The sequence below is a fragment of the Phlebotomus papatasi genome, chromosome 3 (genome assembly GCF_024763615.1).
Source record: "Phlebotomus papatasi isolate M1 chromosome 3, Ppap_2.1, whole genome shotgun sequence".
NCBI lineage: Eukaryota > Metazoa > Arthropoda > Insecta > Diptera > Psychodidae > Phlebotomus > Phlebotomus papatasi.
Genome location: NC_077224.1, coordinates 79,625,919 through 79,646,965, shown reverse-complemented (window position 1 = coordinate 79,646,965; position 21,047 = coordinate 79,625,919). Strand labels below are relative to the sequence as shown.

Sequence of the window (21,047 nt, the reverse complement as noted above, 5' to 3'; positions counted from 1 at the left end):
AACACAATTCTCAGAAGCATTTTGTACAAGATTATGATTCTTTATTGAGAAGATTACCCTATAATATTTCGTTGAAATAATTATGCAACAAGTTGCAATAAATAACTCTAGCTACTTACGAAAGAAAGTAATGAAATACAGGAATAACAAAAATAGATTGAATTAACTTTCAAAATAAATATAAATGATATACAGAACTTTCGATGTTAGATTGCACATTTTGTAATTCAATCGACGTAATTATTAGCAAAAAAATAGCGATTGATAAGTTAAACTTAATAGCTCCTTATCAATCCCGAGTGGTATGTTGTTTTTTTTCTAATCTGCAATATTGCTTGTAGACTGATTTGGAAAAATCTGAGATAATGACTCACAGAGGCGAACAAAATTACAGAAAAACAAAAAAAAAAATCTTTTGCCATGGTTAATTTCTTGTCCTTCGCAAAAACCAGCAAAAAATCCAATGGTTGAAATTCAATTGTACAATTGTGAATCATATTCAACTTAGTGGTTTCTGTGACTTTTTATTGGACAGAAAACGAAGAATGAAAGAGAAGTCTTTCAGCTAAGATTGTTTAGCAAGAAATCACAAATATTGCGAACAATCTAAAATATTGTTTTCCCTAAAAATATAGTATTATTCTTTCTTGAAATTAAAAATTCGAAAATCTATTTGAAGATCCAAAAAAGGCTTTCTGAGCCCAAACAGAAGTAGATTTTGATTCTTCAATAGTGTCTTGGATAAAAGTTAAATGGAACTCTATTTGCACAAAAAGTCTTTGAAGTTTGAAGAATTCAAATTCAATTTCGAATTCTCATTCATTTCGAATTTCGCAAGGTGGCGGAAGTTACATCCTTTTCGAATTTCGAAGTGCTCAAGTGTCAAAATGTGACGGTCTTGACATAGATGGTAGAGTTCCATTTACCTTTTATCCAAGACACTATTGGAAAATAAAAATCTACTTGTGTTTACACCCTGAGTAAGATTGATCACAGAACTGTGAATGAAAAACACATTTAGAAATACTAAAAAAAACTACTATTGTTATAATAAGTTCGAAAATGGGAGTGGTCTATTTTTTCTTAGGAGAATTTATCTTTAGAAGTTTGGCTAAAAATTTAGTTCTCCTTTTGCTTGCGTTCAAAATATGGTCATTTCACTCTCATTATAATCCAAAAAGCTACATAAAATTAGGTCGCCGAAAATTAAGGTTAAGAAGAACTGCCAAAACCTGTAGATATCATATTGGCAGTCCAAGCGCTGAATTCGTATGTCATAAAAGCGAAAAAATCAAAACATATCGAGTAAGTGCGTAATAGCTTCGGCACACCTTTTAGATCAGGAAAATTTCGTGAAGTCAAAATTCGAATCTTCTTCCTTCTCACACGTTTTGCAGCTGACTATATCATTCTTTTACATTCTTCCTCTTCTTTTAAACATCACTCCAAATATTTAATTAAGCTTAATCGAATTTAATATGCGAAAGAATTAGATAATCATATGCAGAACGTGTGAGAAATACAGAGATTCGAATTTCGACATCATGGAATTTTCCTGATCTAAAAGGTGTGCCGGAGCCATAAAAAATGAGAAAAGATAATTTTGTTTTTGTGGTTTTAGTCATAAAATTGGGCGAGAAAGTAAAAGGAGCCATCATACAATATGGGTATTTTCTGAAGTGACAAATGATTTCCTTATGCCCCTGGCTCACCTTTTAAATCGGTACAATTTCATGAAATCAAAATTCGCTTTCTTTTTTTTCTCAAGATTTGCAAAATTCCCGGACTCAAAATAGTACCGAATTAAATTTAATTTGGTGTGATGTTCAAAAGAAGAAGAATGTAGAACAATAAGATAGACATATGAAAAACTTTTAAGAAAAAATGGATGTGAATTTTGGCTTTATGAAATTTTCCTGATCGAAAAGGTGTTCCGGAGACATTGGAATCGGCTACAAGGTAAGCTGTGTTCAACAAATTTTGTTAATTTGTAATTGCGTCAAAGTTACAAAAGTTAAATGAATTGAAGCACTTCTTCTATTTCCAGAAGAATCAAAGCCTAGCAATTCAAAACTTCTTTGAATGATTCACTAACATCGCCCGTTATACAGGATAAGAATCAGAACTTTACAAAACATTATGTGGTTCCTTAATCGAACGGAGATTCTGGTTCAGAAAGCCGGTTATCGAGAGCCGGAACATCAATTAAAGAAGTAATTTCTCATCAATAGGACCTTGGTAAACACAAATAAGTGTTCGATCGGTTTGATCGGTATAATTTTTTTTTGATCAAAATTGTGGTTTTCTTTCTCTCATTTGCGTATCGCACATGATCAGTCGCTCTCACTCAAAATGAAAATCAGTTTTCGGAATTAAAATTGATTTGCAAAATTAGATCGAGATCATCTATGGTTCCAGCACACTTTTGAAATTTACATTATGTTTTTTCTCAATACTTTCGCCTTTGCCATTCTTTCGCACTTTTTCTGTTTTTGAACTTACAACAAATTCAATTCAGTTCAATACAATTTAGACTGCGAAATATGGGATACACATGCCAAATGTTTGAGAAAGAATGTGATATGAATTTTAATTTCATGTAATTTTCCTGGTTGAAAAGGACTGTCAGGAACATGCAAAAAATGTTAAGATTTATATGTAGAAAACAATTGGGGAGTGTGACGTATGAACTTGAAAATCTAATTAATTCAGTGAGTAATAAAGGAGTTAACGTGGGATTTCAAAAAAACATCTAATGTGTGATACCTGTAATAAAATCTTCTTAAATTGCAAAAAAACCTTCTCAAACTTAATTCAGTCATTAAATACGGGACACGGTAATGGTTAAGACAGTGATGAAATCCAACATGAAATAAATTACATGTACTTAAATTTCCCAATCGTCTAGTTTATTTAGTCAGTCATCAAAATAATTTAGAGCAGTTAATATAATTTAATCAAATAGAAATGGTTTTATCTGTCGATGGTTAACGACTGTTTAATGAAAAACTGTTGTGCAAGAACCGTTTGAAACCAAACGAACGCTACCTGAACAAATTTATTTTGACGTTTAATCGGTTTTAAACGGTTCTTGCACACCCCTGGTTTAATGATTCAGAGGAATGGGCAATTGGGTTCTTTGTAAAATTCTTAATATATTTGCAGTATTTAGTAAATATGTTTTTGCAAAAAATGGCCTCAATTCTGAGACCAAAATCAAGATCAAAATTTCAAGCTGTCAAATATTTCCAAAATCAAGATTTCGTATTTTGACGCGAAGTATTTATAGAACTTAAAATGTTCTAGCTAAGAACCAAAATTTCAAGATTTTCCACACGTAACGAAACGTCACTTCTGACAAATATCTTCATTTCTCTGTTGAATTTGTTGACATTTCGTCATATAAATTAGGAAAATTAATTATAGGACGTATTAAAGAATAAATGAGAGGCCATAAGTACAGGAAGTTCAAACCAAACTTGTGACCTGTGATAAACCAAGATATGCTTATGGAAGATATGATCATTTTTCAGGTATTCTCAGGGTGGTGTAGGTATTTCTATACCTACATCTAGAAATACGTACAGTAGACTTTCTCAAATTCGGGCATATGGGACCGAAATGTCAGCCGAATTACACAGAAATTCGCGCAACAAACTTTTTGAAATGCAACGATTTTTTATTCATGTGCATATAGATATTGAGTTTACACACTCATATACAGTAGAGTTCCTCAAATTTGAACATTTGGGGGGTATAGATGACATTTCTCACTCCTCAAATTTGAACGATATTTTCAAAAACGTAACGGAATTCATGTGAAATGCACTTTCCGTCAATTAAGATAAAGAACTTTAGAGAATATATCAATGTAATTTATTGTGAAATAAATTAAATTTGTTGCGGAAGTTAATATAAAACGATAATATTGAGGAAATACCAGAGAAAAATGGCACTCCACGCAAAACTTTCTTCACATAACCTCAAATTTTACATTTTGAACTCAACTGTCGTTCAAATTTGAGGAACTCGACTGTATAACGTAAATTGCATGAAAATCCCTCAATAATGCAAAATCACATCAAAATTAAGACAAACCATACCAAATTTGAGCATATTTGATTCATTTGATATATGAATTTTGATTTTGTGAAATTTTCCTGATCTAAAAGGTGTGCGGGGTCATTAACACAAATATTTATCCTTTTATTGACATTGGCCTCAATTCTGAGACCAAGATCAAGAAAATTTCAAGATTTTGGTATTATGAAATCAAAAAATCAAGATCAGATGTCGAATCTGTCAAAGGTCTTAGAATCTTCAAATCCAAGACACAAACCGCGTGGATATCAAGATTTGCAATTCTGGAACCAATATTTCAGGATTTCACGACGTCAAATTTCTTGTTTTCTTGAAATAATTCCAAGAACTTCTCGGTGGTGCTTGAAATCTTCAAGATACTATACTAACAATTTGAAGAGTTTCATATGGAAATGACTATTGATGAGGAATATTTCCATAAGAGATGGTATAAAAAGAGAATTACTTTGAAAAATACTGTATTCGACCTTGTAATTTAATCGAAATGGTACAGTAGACTCTCGCTAATTCGGCTCTTTTAAGATCGGGCCATTTTTTAATTCGGGCAGCGGTTACATTTGAAAAAAGTTTGTTGTCATTTTTCAAGTTTGATTATACAGTAGAGTCTCGCTATAGTTCATATTTGGTTTCAAATTTGACACTTGGGACGCACTATAGTCCATGTAATTTTTTAAAATTATCAACGATTTTTAGTATTGAAATTGCTCGACGGCTTCCACTTTCTTTGCGATTGTGGTACTTGTCCTTGCTCTCTTCATTGTGGATCACAATTATCACAACTACTTAATAGAGTTTGCCAAAAATATTAAAATAATTATGCATGTCGCATACTAAAAAACATAACCTAACTTAAAATCAGTGTTTTGAAATCAACGCTCGATAAATTGTGGACTATAGAGCGATGGCCTATAGCGAGACTCTACTGTAATTATCTCTTTTTAAAACTGCTCAACTGTCGCATATAGAATACGAATATCTATATCTCACATTTTGGTACTCTTCTTCTTCTTTTGAATATCACAATAAATTCGATCTAGTTTAGAGCGAGAACGTGCGGGATAGACATTGTCATTCAAATCAACATTTGTCGTAACTTCATTTCTGGTATTTTGAAATATTCAATTCAATTTATTTAATAATATACTTGTTAATTATATACATGAAATATATACATGATTGGAGTTTGCGTAATTTTCTTTATTAAACTCACTTGAGAAAAAGTAAAAAAAAAGGACGGAAATTTCATGAAACTTTTCATGATTTTGCTTTCTTTTTTGTCCCCCACCCCCCTTTGCCACAGGTCTTAGGCCTTAGGCCTATTTTGACCGATATCCTGTCCAATAAAAAACATAAAAAGGATCAAACTGTCAATAACTTAAAAAATAAATAATCAATAAATAACGGAAACGGACTACAACACACTTAAAACCCACTACTACGAGTGAAAATAATGATTTTGCTCGACACGAATTTTTGTCTAAAAATTCAACTTACAATCGATTCAAGCAGTTCGAAGATATAACATGAAAAGAATTTCAGTTACTGTTATTATAAATTATCTGTCTTTGTAAAGGTATTTACTTCTTTAAAGTTAAACCAGATTTTCTACTATTGAAAAGCCTTTGATATATTTTATTGCAAATATTTACGAATTATTCATGAGAAACATTTTTTATGTTTCGTCGAAAAATGAACGAAAAAAAAACTCAAAATGTGTCAAAAATAATACAAAAAAATTAATCCCTAAAGTTTTTTAAATAGTCTTTTTTTTTAAGTTAAGAGTTTTCATCGGACAGTTCCAGTTGAGGGCTTCACAACTGCAGGGGCGTGGCCTAAAGTTATTCTTGGCTGGATTATCTTTTAAAGTCAATTTATTACCTTTCAAAATATCGTCAGCTCCAAAAAAGGAGACTCTTGTAAGTCTAAAATATAAATTTTACAGGAGAGGGGTTTAAAGTTTAACAGCTAAAATTTACTTTTATTAATTTTTCTGCAATTGGTATACCTTCAGGTTTTGAAACTATATCATACTTATGCATTGAATATCTTCTAGTTAACGCTACTTTTAAGTAATTTACAGTAAAATTGTGGGCAAAAAACTCGATAATCGGGCACGCTGATTTTCAGTTTTTTTATTGTAATATTTGCAGAAATATCTTAATGAACATAAAATTTTGTGGGGATGTTGATTTAGGGTTTGTGCATCTAATAATACCATCTTTTTATACTATTGTAAGTAGACTTAAAATAGTCTTCTTTGGAGACGACGATATTAGGATTATGTTAGTGAAATTCACGAAGAAATAATGAGAAATCTGAGTAGACCAATTTTCTATTGCAGAGATGAGCAAGAAACGTTTGAAACTGAATAAACGTCAAAATAAGTTTGACCATTAACGTACAATTCTTGTTTGATATTTGTTCGGTTTCAAAGAGTTCTTGTTCACCTCTGTTCTATGTTCGATAATTATCTGATCATAAACAGAAAATTTAGACATGGACAATAACAACTATCTCGTACAATACACCATATCCCACAATTTGAGACACCTTCTAAAAAAATGTAAAGAGTCTGAGCTAAATTTTGTGTCTTTTGTGTGGTTATGCTCGTGTATTTGACCTCTAACAAGGGAAGTACTCGAGTCATCAAATTCAGAAAAATCTGAAACTTTGCTCAACTACGCATAAAGGCATCAAATTAAACGTGGTATATTCAAAAAGTGCGAAATCGGGTTAATTTTTTTTTAAAAATTCCCCAAAGTTGAAAATGACACCTTACGCAGCACATAATAAAGAAAATTCGTATGGGACTGCATGCGGCGCTGGCTCAGCGGTAGCGCACCGGGCGTTCAACGGGAGTGCCGCGGGTTCGATCCCCTGGCTCTGCCTATTTTTTTTCCTATTGATATTTTTTTTTTTCAATTAAAAATTCTATTCTTTATTAAGTAGTATTATTGTAGTGTAAATTGCTTATCTAGAGTGGTTAATCAAAATCCTCAACAAATTTTTAAAAGCGATGAAAGTGCATCGCATAATTTATCAAATAATCAGTTTACTAGTTGAAAAAAAAAAAAACTGTATGTACTTACAATCAGCTATCTGAGGATCGTTGTAAATATTATTTAAAGTTTTTATTGAAATTTTATAAAAGATTAGAAAGGTCGAAGACCCAAACCAATTTTTTTGGAAAAATTCATTTGGAAACCTGCACTCAAACTGATTGTGAAAGTATATCTTTCATTCGATGTGCACATTGTGATTGCACTCTCTGTTTTAATCATTTCTTTACTGAAATACATATTCACTAATTAGTTTAAAAAAAAAACTAATTCGTGTATTGTGGATTTCGATAATGATGAAAGCCGAAAGTACCACAACGAGAGCATATGGATTGAAAGTATGACTTAAACATTTATTTGAGCACAGGTTTCCAAATGATTTTTCAAAAAAAATTGGTTTGGGTCTTCGACCTTTCTAATCTTTTATAAAATTTCAATAAAAACTTTAAATAATATTTACAACGATCCTCAGATAGCTGATTGTAAGTACACACAGTTTTTTTTTTTTATTTTTCAACTAGTAAACTGATTATTTGATAAATTATGCGATGCACTTTCATCGCTTTTAAAAATTTGTTGAGGATTTTGATTAACCACTCTAGATAAGCAATTTACACTACAATAATACTACTTAATAAAGAATAGAATTTTTAATTGAAAAAAAAAAGATATCAATAGGAAAAAAAATAGGCAGAGCCAGGGGATCGAACCCGCGGCACTCCCGTTGAACGCCCGGTGCGCTACCGCTGAGCCAGCGCCGCATGCAGTCCCATACGAATTTTCTTTATTATGTGCTGCGTAAGGTGTCATTTTCAACTTTGGGGAATTTTTAAAAAAAAATTAACCCGATTTCGCACTTTTTGAATATACCACGTTTAATTTGATGCCTTTATGCGTAGTTGAGCAAAGTTTCAGATTTTTCTGAATTTGATGACTCGAGTACTTCCCTTGTAAGAATCATACCTCTTCTGAGCTCAGTAAGCTTGATTTTTCGTCTGCAAGAGGGAAATATCAAAAGAGCACCTCCCGAGTGTAGAAAATGGTCTGTGGAGCGAGGTGTGCGTTTGAGCACAAAGAAAGACTGTGGAAAAAGGGCCAGCGCATTTCTTCAGCTGTTGGATTAACGGGGAACACATTGAGGGGCCTCACTGAGTCACAATTTATCCCATTGCCAGTACAAAAGAAGACAAAAAGCTGAATAAACATGGAGTAATTAATTGCAATATGGCGTAATTAATTGAGCTGAAGTAGGGGGTGTTTGCATTTTCATTTTTTAGGCATTTTTCAAGGGAAATCACTCTGTGAATCCTGTGATTTGATTTTCCAGGAGATGTTGTGTCAGAGTTATTGTAAAATCAATGCAATAATAGGTTGGAATGTGGGAAAAAATTGATGTTTATTGAAGGGTTGTAAAGCATGAAATTTTGGGGTGGTTCCAGGGACGATTTTGTTTGCGTTTTTCCATTCGCCAGTCTCTCGGGAGAGAAAATGAAGGCTGTGAATTGCGAAATTGAGCTTGAGACTGGGGCACCGAAGCGTGCAGAATCATTTCAGTTTCTCCACAAAGTTTTTTTTTGCCATTATTCACTGAACAGCGGCAATTGAAGATTTCAATGCACACTGGATGATAAGAAAAGTTGTTTTCCAGACAATATTCAAAAGCGATCACAGGAGGCTCACAGAAAACATTGAAAATTTCACTTTATTGGAGGGTCAGAGATCAAAAGTCACCACTTACCGGATTGCTGGACAGTTGTAGAGAGCACTGCTGAGGAATTTGATTGAATTATTCGAGAGAATATCAATTAAAATTAATATTTGTTGCAGCGTTGTGAACAGCACCAACCCAAACAAATCCAACTTTTCTACTTACTGAGGAGGCACTGAAGATTTTAGTACTAAATGCTTGCAGCGCTACCGTGATTCAACACAGAAACTTTTGAGAGAATTTATCCAAGACACGCAGACCTTCGAACATCGAACACATTCATCGACGAGATTTTTAAATTCAAACTTCATTCCCGAAAAAGCCGAAAAACAGTTATTTTGCAGAAACTTTCGCAAAAGCTTTTCAATTTTACCTACAGAGCTTTCCACCCACATTTCCCGCTTTGTCGCTGGCACACGTCGAATTGCGCGGTCTCTCTGCAGAAGATTTTTTGATAATTTCTATTCTAGTCAGCAATTGCCTTCGCGTGTGAAAACATCGCACGGAAAAATTATCACTTAGTTATCACCTACTTATAACCACCCCCTTGTTAATCCCTGGAATACACTAACCAAAGGTGAGAAGCTCAGAAAAAAAATTAGAGATGAAAAAATCACGATTTTCCTGCAATTTCACACCTGAATTTCACCATGAAAATCCCTAAAGTCCAACGTGATTTGTGATAAAGTGTAAAAGTGGGTTTTATTGCTATCGTGAGCAAGATAAGAGAAAAAAGACACTCAATTTCACGCTAAAAAGAGCACTAAAAGTGTAAGGGTGCCATAAAAATCAAAAAATATCCACAAATAAAAAGAAAAATTTAGTGCAAATTCCCTAAATTTCTCTCATTTTCTCATAGAAAAAGAACCTTGTCCGAGAATTAAATATATATTCCCATCCAAGCTGTTTATATAAAATACATTGTGATATTTGTTCGTAAAAAAAACACACATGTTTTACAAAACTTTCCACGTCATTTGCAACATGTGCTAGCATTTTGCCTTTTGCCACCCAAATTGAAAAGATCATTAATCCACTAGCAAGTGATTGATTCACTCAGCGCAGAGTCAGATTTTTTTTGATTTAATTGAACCCATGAACTCCGCCTGTAATTCTCAATATATCAACAAAATCACAAGTGTTGTGCTCAATTGCAAATTATGCGTTGTTTTCTGCACGAAAATATCTCTTTTTGTCAATGGGTTCGGAATATTTTTATGGTAAATTTGTCAAATAAACAAATTTGCAAAATAGTTGGTTACATAAATCCAAAATGTGAATGATAAGCTTCAGGCAAATGAAAGAAGAAATATACTTTCAAGGTACTGTAATCAAAGGGTTTCTCAATCTGTGAATCGAGAGCAATTTGTGAAGATTTCTCATTTAACTCTTTCGCGTCTTTAGGGTAATGTCATGACTCGGGGAAAAAAGTTTTTTTTGGGTATTTACATTAATTGAAATCTATCTGTTCGTGCACGACATCATAATAGAAGGATGTAAGATTCTTGGCTCATTTTCTCAAGACTCCAGTTAGATTTCAATTAATGTAAATAGCCAAAAAGAAACTTTTTTCCCCGGGTCATATGTGACCCTAAAGACACGAAAGAGTTAAAGAAGGAAAGTAACAATTTGAGAAAGTAAGGATTAGATATTACACCACTGAGAAAAAAAGAGGGTGCGATTAACTTTTTTTTCTTCAGAACTTTAAGAATTTTTAGGGGTGTGTAAAAATATATCAACATTTTTTAATGTTAATTTTACTCCTTTTTAAGAGTAAAATTAACATGAAAAAGGGTAACTTTAACCCCTAATAACCTAAAAAGCATAATATTTACACCGATTTCGGATCAATACTGCAGGGTAAAATTATCATTTCAGGAATGTTATTTTAACTTTTTCGGATGTTAATTTTATCCTGCAATATTGATCCAAAATCGGTGTAAATATTACGGGTTAAAGTTTCCCTTTTTCATGTTAATTTTACCCTTAAAAATGTGTAAAATCTGTAAAATTAACATTAAAAAATGGTGATAGATTTTTACATCTAAAAAGTGTTAAAGTTCTGAGGAAAAAAAGTTAAACGCATCTTTTTTTTTAGTGTAGAAGTAGATTAAAGATATTGCTTTGAAAATTTCTGGAAATTATTGTTGCAGCGCAAAATCTTAGCTTGCAATTATACTACTAACTCCTTTAGAAAAAAAAACATTTTTGTTATAAAAATTTACTTTTTTTCGGAATCGTATTGTATTAGCTAACAGGTTATTAATAATTAGAAGAAACAGGGGCACTACCGAACATGGGGTAGCACTGAAAACTACGATTTTTTAATTAGATAGAGTTCAGAGGACCAGACTGGTTCGAATTCATAGAGATGTCCATCGAAAGAAATGGTCGTTATAGTCCCAGGTCCAAGTAGTATAGAAATAACAATCAGTGTACGGTGCTACCCCAAGTTCGGTGGTACATCAGCTTCCCTTATTTCATTAAAATGTGATCAAAGTGAAAAATAGTTGTGTAAAAGGAAGTTTGCAAGTGCAGTTGAAAATTCAAGCAATTTAAGTGACTAAATAGTTAGTACATGAATGTGCTAAAATATTTTTTTAATTTTGTGGCAATCATGGTAGATTTAATGTGATGTGACCTACAGATGAGAGGGGTTATGTGGGTCACAAAATCTTTAAAAAAGATACTATTTTCTCTATTTTTTTTCCGCACAATAAAAAATACTAATTGGAGTTCTTAGGCATTATAAAAGTACACTATTAATTTAAACTATACAGTAGACTCTCTCAAATTCGGGCATATGGGACCAAAATGTCAGCCGAATTCCATAGAAATTCGGGCGACAAACTTTTTGAAATGCAACGATTTTTTATTCATGTGCATATAGATATTGAATTTACATACTCATATATAATGTAAATTGCATGAAAATCCCTAAATAATGCAAAATCACATCAAAACTAAGACAAACCATGCCAAATTTGAGCATATTTGATTCATTTTATAATCATAATCAAACTTGAAAATCACAACAAACTTTTTTCAAATGTAACCGCTGCCCGAATTAAAAAGTGGCCCGATCTTAAAAGAGCCGAATTTGCGAGAGTCTACTGTAATTTCCAAAATTTTTACTTAATAATAATATAAATTCAACCATTGAGATTTGATTTTTGGTGATTTTTTTTTGAAAAAAATATTTCGGTGGTCAAGTTTCTCTGAGCAGGGTGGCGGCATTACTTGTGGCCTCTGTTTTTTAGTTACGGTCTCTTCTAAAAAAAAATTTTACAATGTCATAAAATGATTTCTAAGAACTTCAAAACTAAAAATATTTGATGTGTTTTAATAGCACATATTCTAACAAAAATTGCGATGTGATCATAAGTAAAGACAGGTCACGAGTAGTGCCACCACCCTACGTTCCTCTCAAATTAAAAAAAAATAATATTTCCTGTTAGCTGATTTGTTTACAACTTATTCTACAAGAAGAAACGTAGTGTAAAATACGTAAAAAACGAATTTTTTGTATAAAATTCTCCAAAAAACTCAAATTTAATTTTTTACAAATATGATTCGTTCAAAGACTACAGCAGAGTCTTCTAAATTCGAACGCTGGGGGTATTTTGACATTTCTCACCTCGCAATTCAAATGATTTTTTCAAAACAAACAAAATTTATGTGAGATTAACTTGTACTTTGACTCAAATTCCAGTACTTTCTCACAAGTCGCAGTGGTGATACACTTCCTTTTCATTTTATACGATCATAATGTATGTAAACATTCAGGAAGAAGCACGTAAATATGATTTTCATTCATCCAGAATACGAAATTTTTAACATAACCCCACAATTGACATTTTGAATCCAAACTTCGTTCGAATTTGAGATTCAGATTTTAGAGACTCTACTGTAATTTAACTCATCAGCTAACAGGACTAATTTGGTTGTGGATTTCAGATGAACCTTCCGAGGTGTTTTGTCCACCGAAAAGTAATGTCTTACTTTTTAAACAGGGTTCAGAAAATTAAGTCCCAGAGGCTGAATTTTTAAAAATTTTTAATGAAAATTTCAGAAAATATACATAGTGTTAATCTTGTGCTTTTTATGCCTAAGAGTTTTAATTAAATATTATATATTTTTATTATGTTGAAAAAATAGAGAAAAATATGCTTTTTTATTGTCTATTTTGATCTGCGTAACCCCTTAAGCTGAATTGTTAAACAAGTTTTTAGAGAATTTTTGCTTTATGACCAGCTCACAATAACCTTTGTTTGTAAACATGTTTTCAAAATTTTCCATGAGAATGAGCGAGATGACTAGATCTAGATCTCACTCACTCTCATTGAAATGTCAAAAACATGTTTACTAAATAAAAGTCATTGTGCGTTGGACATTAGGATGGTGTGGTAAACCGATTTGGGGAAAGAGTGCTACATTTGGCCGACTCAAGTTTCGTACAACTCATTTTTTCCATCTTTTCACTGAATTTTGACCCATGGCTTTTTTCAGGAAATTTTAGGCATTGGACTAGCTGTTAACATATAATATTAGTCAAATTCTAATTTATTCGATAATTGAGTCATCGAAAGGCAGCGCGTATTCCCCTATTCCTAGACTTAAAATTTAGTAGCTCTGCTGATTTTTTTTAGCAAAGATAGGTGTAGGTACTCGGGAACAGGTTAAGCCTACAGTCTGAAGATCTTTCAATCGTTTGATAGAAAAAGCGAAAAAAAACAATTTAAAAACAGCATATTAAGTATGAAAAAATTGTAAAAAAAAACCTCCTGATCAGGAAAAAATCGTATAAAATAAAAAAAAAATTACATATAGGACGTAGTTTAAAATACTTATAAACATTTTTCGTAAAAAACATATTCCATTTTGGACAGTAAAATATTTTCATCAGTCAGTAAATTACATAAAATCACATTAAAACATATCTGAAATGTTTTTAAATTTTCCTCTACCATCTTAATTCCTTTAAAGTTTTAAAAATTATGGTTTAGAATATTACCTTTTAATTCATTCTGACCTATTCCGTATCTGCTGCAACTCTTGAAATATTGTATTAAAATACTATTCTCGCCTAATTATAATATTAATGCACGTAAAATATGTTATTGTTTTTTGCCGTGATCTAGAATTGAATACAAATCTTGACAACATTTAAAACTTTTAAATATTTATACAAATTTATCTTATGCCCAGCGCACAATAATTTTTGTTTTGTAAACATATTTTCGACATTTAAATAAGAGTGAGTGAGATCTAGATCTAGTTAGTCTAGTTATCTAGCTTACTCTTATAGAAAATTTTGAAAACATGTTTACAAACAAAAGTTATTGTGCGCTGGGCATTATGACCAGCGCACAATAGCTTTTATTTGTAAACATGTTTTCAAAATTTCCTATAAGAATGAGCGAGATGACTAGATCTAGACCTCATTCACTCTCATTGGAATGTCAAAAATATGTTGACAAAACAAAAGTGATTGTGCGCTGGGCATTAAGCTCAAATTCAAAATATTTACAAAATTTGTTTTTCTAAATTATGTACAGTATTTCAAACAAAATGTTTGTTTTTATTGATGAAAAAGCTAAGCTTTAGCCAATAACAGAATTTATTATGGTAACTAAAGACTAGATTTGAAAAATATTCTTATTTATCTTAGAATTTGAAAATAAGTTTCTAAGAAACAGCATTAAAAAACCTCGCATATTACTTTAAATTATTTTATTTTCAGAAATAAAAAAAAATGATTGTGAAATAAAAAAAAAGATGATTGAATGTCTTTTTAAGCTTCTTTAAAACTTTTATTCTAATTCTACAAAAACATTGTATTATATTTTCGAGACGTTGAACAAATTCAAAAATCCATCCGGATTACGAAGCGGACATATGTCATATTGTCTCCCAATCATCCGGATAACGAAAAGGGGACTGAAATTCTAAAGCTCTTTAGTCAATCGGGTACCGCAATGGAATTAAAATATTTTAAGCGGGTTAAATAATTAATTGTAGTATGTGTTATGCTAATGGGATCTTGGTCACAATAAGTCGATAGGCTTCAGACCTATATATCAAGGGTAAGGGGGGGATAAAAAAAGTGTTAATGTTTTAAGATGAAGATAATACAGCTTTTATTTTTGACTAGAAAATTATTTGCAATTAAAATTTAGTAGTTTACTGATCCTCTTAATTGGTATTGTTATACAGGAAAGGAAAAATAATTGAACAAATAGGGTCGAAGGACCATCTATTGGTACTTTAAGAACTCATGTAAGCACCTATTGGCACCCTATTTTGTACCCTTTGGGATACAAATTTTTATAAAAATATAAAGTGTTTTGTTTTCAAAATTTAAGTACTAATAATTTACTAAAATTTGAAATTGGTAATATTATATTATATATATTTAATATATGTTTTTAATAATAAATGTAAGAGTTGCTTCTCCTGAATCAAATTTTGAGAACTTTTCCAGCATTAAAAATTAGGATTTTTCCGACTTCATTTTTAGAAGTTAAAGGCAATCTAATGCCCTAGACTCACTTGCGACTTAAGCCTGGATATGACTTAATGTAATTATAATCAAAATAATGATCAGATTACATTTCTATCAGTTTCTGACTAATCCGTCTCTCGGCTTAAACCGGGAAACGGCTTAAGTAATGGGAAATTGATGGGAATTGGGTCAAAGTATTATTAAGATTTGAATTACCTTGAGCCGCCTCTTGGCTTAAGTCATAAATGTGTCTAGGCTGTCTAGGGCATAAGGCTAAGAGAACAGCCCTTTTCTAATCTTAATAAAGCACTTAATATTTCATAATATTCATAATATTTCATAATATTCTAATGATAATAAAGCACTTAATATTTCATATTTATTTAAAATAATAAGAAAGAAAATTCTTAAGATGAAAGAATAACGTTCGTCAATTTATATAACATTTAAATTTATTTACTTTTTTTTATAGAAATAACGGTACCCCTAGGAGCGATTATGGTTTAAACCACACAGTCTAGAAAACTATAAAATTTTACAAAGGTTTTTGTACTTAATCATTTTTTTGACAAACTACTTTTGAAGCTTAAACATTTATAATTTTCATGAGTAAGCTCTGAAATTCACTCACAGATTAATAATAAAAAAATTATTTGAGAATATTACCTTACTTTGAACTTTTATTAGAAAAATTCTGACTTATTAAAAATTCTAAATACTATTTATAATGTTAAGAAAAAATTACATAATTTCAATCAGTAGTATTTAATTGTATTTACATTTTTTTAATAATTGTTTGATCCCTAAAGTAAATGCTTTAATAAAATTTCTTTGAAGGAAATCCTCCAGACAATAAAAAATCTTGAACTTAATCATACTTATTCTTAAAGTAGAGCCTTCCTTTACGTAAATATCACCTTCAAGAGAAAAAGAAGTACTTAACGATGGGTCAATATCTAGTTCATTTGCTTTGCCATTTGATTGATTTCAATGCCAAGTGCAAGTCATTGAAATTCTTACAAGAATTATCAAATAGTGATCGTTATAATAAAACAAACAACAGAGAAGGCCATTTATTGAACATATTTTTATTGTGTTTCGTCACCCTTATCGATTTTCTAATGAGATTTCAACCGAAGATAGGCTTTGTTTCAATGTAAATTGGTAAACCCCTTACCTTAACGCACTTTTAACGCATTTTTTCTTCGCATTTTCAGCTGAAAGTGAGGCAAATTTGTGATCAAACTCTTTTTGTGGGAAGAAGTACGAAGAAACAGCCAAGATGACTCTCTTATCTGGTGGCGACAATGTTATTAAATATCTACTCTTCATATTTAATTTTCTTTTTGTGGTAAGTTGACAGTCTTATTGACTCAGTGGTTCTAATGCTGTGGCGGAAAGTCAAGGTTTTTCTCACCTATTTATCAGGTGATTGAAAAAGTCGAGGGTGCCATTGTGTGCTAAATTTCACCCTCGACTTGTTAATTGATCATTGTTCTGATGATACATTTTCTTCCCATCTTTCGTCAAAGTTGTAGGAAGTATTTTTTTCATGTGTGAACTGTGAACCACCAATGAATCAACCCAGTATTAATTCTATCGCAAAGTGTTAGTAATTTATTTAGATCACCACAAAAGGTGCTTTTTGTTCTCTAGAACAGAAAAAAGCAATGATAAGATAAAACAGTGAAATGAGCGATAAGAGAAGAAAAATAATTATTGGGGCGTTTTGTGTACTAATAAATCTCTTGTTTCTTTTTTTTAACAGATCACGGGTATAATTCTCCTGTCCATTGGTCTTGCGGTTCAAGGAGTCTTCTTTGGATATGAACACCTCTTGGTGGACAGATTCTTTGCCATTCCCGCTTTTCTCATTGCCATTGGTGTCATCATCTTCATCATTGCCTTCTTCGGATGCTATGTAAGTGCTTTAGTAACTCAAAAGCATTATTCATTTGTGTATAAATTGATATTGGAAAACTGATAAGATTTGTGATAAGAGCAGGAAAGTTCTTATGTCGTCTTACTTGGAAAAGACAAACGCAAGTAATTGATTAACAGACAAAATCAGAGGGTAAATTCTTTGGGTTTATTAAGAAATGATAATTAAATAAAGCTTGTCAGAAGATTTTGTAGACGTAGACGAAAAAAAAAGATATCAAATAACAATTTTTGGGAAAGAACGAAAGTCTAAAAAATAAGAGAATCAATATGATTTTGTAAAAAACTATTTTAAAATTTCAATACTTGTAGAAGATCAATTTTATTTTATCTAAGGAAAGAAAATATTCAGCGTAACTTCAATAGTAAATACCTAAATAGGATATTATACTAAAAAAGATTACAGGTGCAAAGAATCTCACCTAAATTGCATGATAAGAACCAAACTTATAATGAAAGTACCTCAGACAACTTTAATTAGACTTAAAAACTGTAGCGACTTTAATAACATAAATGCATTTACAGCGTTTACACTATTGAAGAAGCACTACTTATATTTACACAGGCGATCTTAATATTATAGAAATTTCACTATCTATAAATATTGCACCAGAAAAATTTATGGCGACTAATATAATTTTAAATCAACTTAAAATATTACAAAAGGAAAAAATGGTCAGAATTTTCTATAAAATTTACTAGAAAATAATAGTACTTATTATTTTCCTTATATATAATATTATAATATATATTTTTCAAAGCTTTTAAGGAATTGATATCAAATTAAAAAAGGAAAAGGATTTTGGTAAAAATGGTAACTAAATGAATTTTCTTTTTTTTTGGTCAATAAAAAAAATGAATTTCGTTTGATAAAAAAGCATTTTTCCAGTAAAAATTCAATTTAAGTCAGAGTAAATACAAATTTTGTTACGAAAGTCACTAAAATTCGGGCAATAAAATAGTATATTTGGTCAGTAAAAAAACAATTTGGTTAGTAATGGCTCCGGCACACCTTGTAGATCAAGAAAATTTCATGAAATCGAAATTCGAATCCCTTTCTTTCGCATACGCTTTGCATACGCCTGTCTCATTCTTTTGCACTCTTCTTCTTCATTTGAGCATCATAACAAATTCAATTTAGTTTAATCTAAGTTTGAGACCGAAAGAATGGGATAGCCTTTGAAAACCTTTTCAGAAAGAAAGGAACGCGAATTTAGATGCCATGAAATTATACCGATATAAAAGATGTGTTAGACGCAGGGGCATGATATTTCCTATATTTCCCATATGTTTCTAGCGAGTCGAAAAAACTTTTGAATTTATTATAATTGTTTTCTGTCATTGTAGAATGAATTAGCCAAAATACTAATACAAAATAAAAGCCAATTTAATAACGAAGAGGCAACTGAAAACCCTAATTTGGTAACCTACGTAGTTTTGGAGATATCTCGTGAAATGTGTACGAAAACAGGGAAAAAATTACACTAAAACCGGTCGCATTTTTTTTTCAGAGCTAATGTCACACCCTTGGCCAGAGGCGTAATGGCTCTGGTACACCATTTAGATCAAGAAAATTTCGTGAAATCAAAATTCACATCCCTTTCTTTCTCATACGTTTTGCGTATGACTATCTCATTCTTTCGCATTCTAAATTCGACTGAGATAAGTTGAATTTGTTATGAAGTTTAAAGTAAGAAGAAGGGTCCAAAACAGAAAGACAGTGACATGAAAACGTTTGAGAAAAAAAGGAATGCCAATTTCAATTACATGAAATTTTCCTGGTCTAAAAGGTGTACTCGAGCCATAAAAATATAGATTTCGATTGATATTAAAATCGATTTACATTAGCAAAAAATCATTTTTGGGTGGGGGAAGGTGGGGCTACATCGGCTACATTGTTAATTTATTTTTTTTCGCATATTTCTAAATGAAGCTCGTCCTTATAATTATTTCATTAGATCCACAATTGTTTTGTTTGCAGGTCGGGTGAAAAGTTCTGAGAACGACACCTATAAACATTTTATTTGAGTTATTGATCAACTTTGATTTATTTACTGACCAAATTTGGTTTTTTAATGACCAAAAATTAAATATTTTCTTGGCTCCAGCTGCACTAGCATACAATTTTGATCAGGAAAATTTCGTAAAGTCAAAATTCAAATTATTTTTCTTTCTTGACCCTTTAAGGACGAGAAGGTAAAAAATCGTGGATCCGAAAAAAATATTTTTTCTCGCGTTGTAAAGGAAAACGAAGCTTTAGATGTACGTAGGAAAAAAATTGTTTTTGGGTCACCGGTGACCCAATCGTCCTTAAAGGGTTAAAAGCTTTGCATATATTACAATATGAAGGCAGGACACGAATGTCCCTTCCGGAAGCGTCAGTGGAAAAATGATTTTCAACTCAGAGAAAAAATCTTCTCAGTTTCCCATAGCTTTCGGCGTACTGCACGCCTTCCTCAGTGGCTAGAGAGGAAAATTTTATTGGCATAAATTTACATTGAACATACATAAAGAGCTCACAAGCAAGGGAATCATCTTTGTCTTAACGACACTTACTCGCTGAATACAATTTGGATCTCTGAATTACGTTAAAGATGGAAAAAGAACACCAAAAATGAATAGGGGGTGAGAGAGCTGATACACTACAAGAATTGAGAGAATTGGCAAATTAATTAAAACAATTTTAACTAAAAAATTAAAAACTAAAAATACCATGAATCTATCATCACAGAGAGACAAAGAACTAACTGGAGGCAACGGGTTATCGAAAATGAATCTCTATAACGACTCTTTTGAATTTTGAAATTTTTCAAACGACCTATAGAGAGATGAAATGGTCTAAGGATCGGGTAACCCCGCATATATTGCATTTAGACATGATATGTCATCTCTTTTGTTGCACACAGTGTTTATGTTTTTCCTGATGTGCAAAGCTTCCAACATCATTCTCTTAGAATATATGTTGTGCCTGTCCAGAATTCGTGTAGCATCAAAGTCGAATGAATGTCCAGTTTCCGCCGTGTGTGTGCATAATGTTGATACTAGTGTGTTTACTATCGGTGGTTTACAGTCCCGTTTGTGTTGTTGTAATCTGTTTTTTAGTAATTGTCCAGTAGTTCCTATGTACTTCAAGTGACAATCTTTGCAGGGAACCTCATAAACTACACCCGACTGCAATTCAATTGGTACTGGGTCCTTCAACCTGCTGAAGAATTTTCCTATACGTTCCAGAGGTCTAAAGGATATTCTCTGTTCTGTCGATTGTTTTATCCTCTTTTTCATCTTTTCTGAAACACCAGGGATGTATCCCAGTGATTGAAAAGGTTCAGAGATCACTGCAGGCTGAGAATTTACAGTTCGTGATGCAGAAGAGTCCGCTGCTAGAATTCTCCTGATCACTCTAGGTGGAAAATCATTCTTCCGGAGAATCGTGAAGATGGTTTTTGTTGTATCTGTTTATTAAAATGTTTGTAAAATTACCTATTGGAGAGTGGGATTGCTCCGAAGAACGAAGTGCACTTTGAGACGGGAGATTTTGAGAGATATGCACTACAATTTGGAGGGAAGAGAGTTCCTCGATAGACAAGAGAGGCTCTATGAAACGTACTGTAGGGAAAAATTGCTGCATGTTAATAACAAGTTATATCGCTTACTCAGGACAAGAAGGGATATTATGGAGATAGGTGAAAAACCTGAATTCCTTGTGAATATCAGTGATGTACAGATCCCTGGT

At 31.8% G+C, this 21,047-nt stretch overlaps 2 protein-coding genes across 2 annotated transcripts in view; one reads left to right on the top strand and one right to left on the bottom strand.

The window, feature by feature from the left end:
• LOC129805926 (CD63 antigen-like) overlaps window positions 1-9,060 on the bottom strand; it is a 33,604-nt gene extending 24,544 nt beyond the window's left edge. The window contains exon 1 of the mRNA XM_055854182.1: window positions 8,899-9,060. The gene's annotated coding sequence lies outside the window, so the exon portion shown is untranslated. The remainder of the gene's footprint in view (window positions 1-8,898) is intronic.
• Window positions 9,061-9,268: 208 nt separating this feature from the next.
• The window catches only part of LOC129805925 (CD63 antigen), a 13,956-nt gene continuing 2,177 nt past the window's right edge, over window positions 9,269-21,047 (top strand). Inside the window, exons 1-3 of the mRNA XM_055854181.1 lie at window positions 9,269-9,445; window positions 16,591-16,724; window positions 17,142-17,294. Of these exons, the coding sequence (XP_055710156.1) occupies window positions 16,656-16,724; window positions 17,142-17,294 (222 nt within the window). The 5' untranslated portion in view covers window positions 9,269-9,445; window positions 16,591-16,655. The remainder of the gene's footprint in view (window positions 9,446-16,590; window positions 16,725-17,141; window positions 17,295-21,047) is intronic.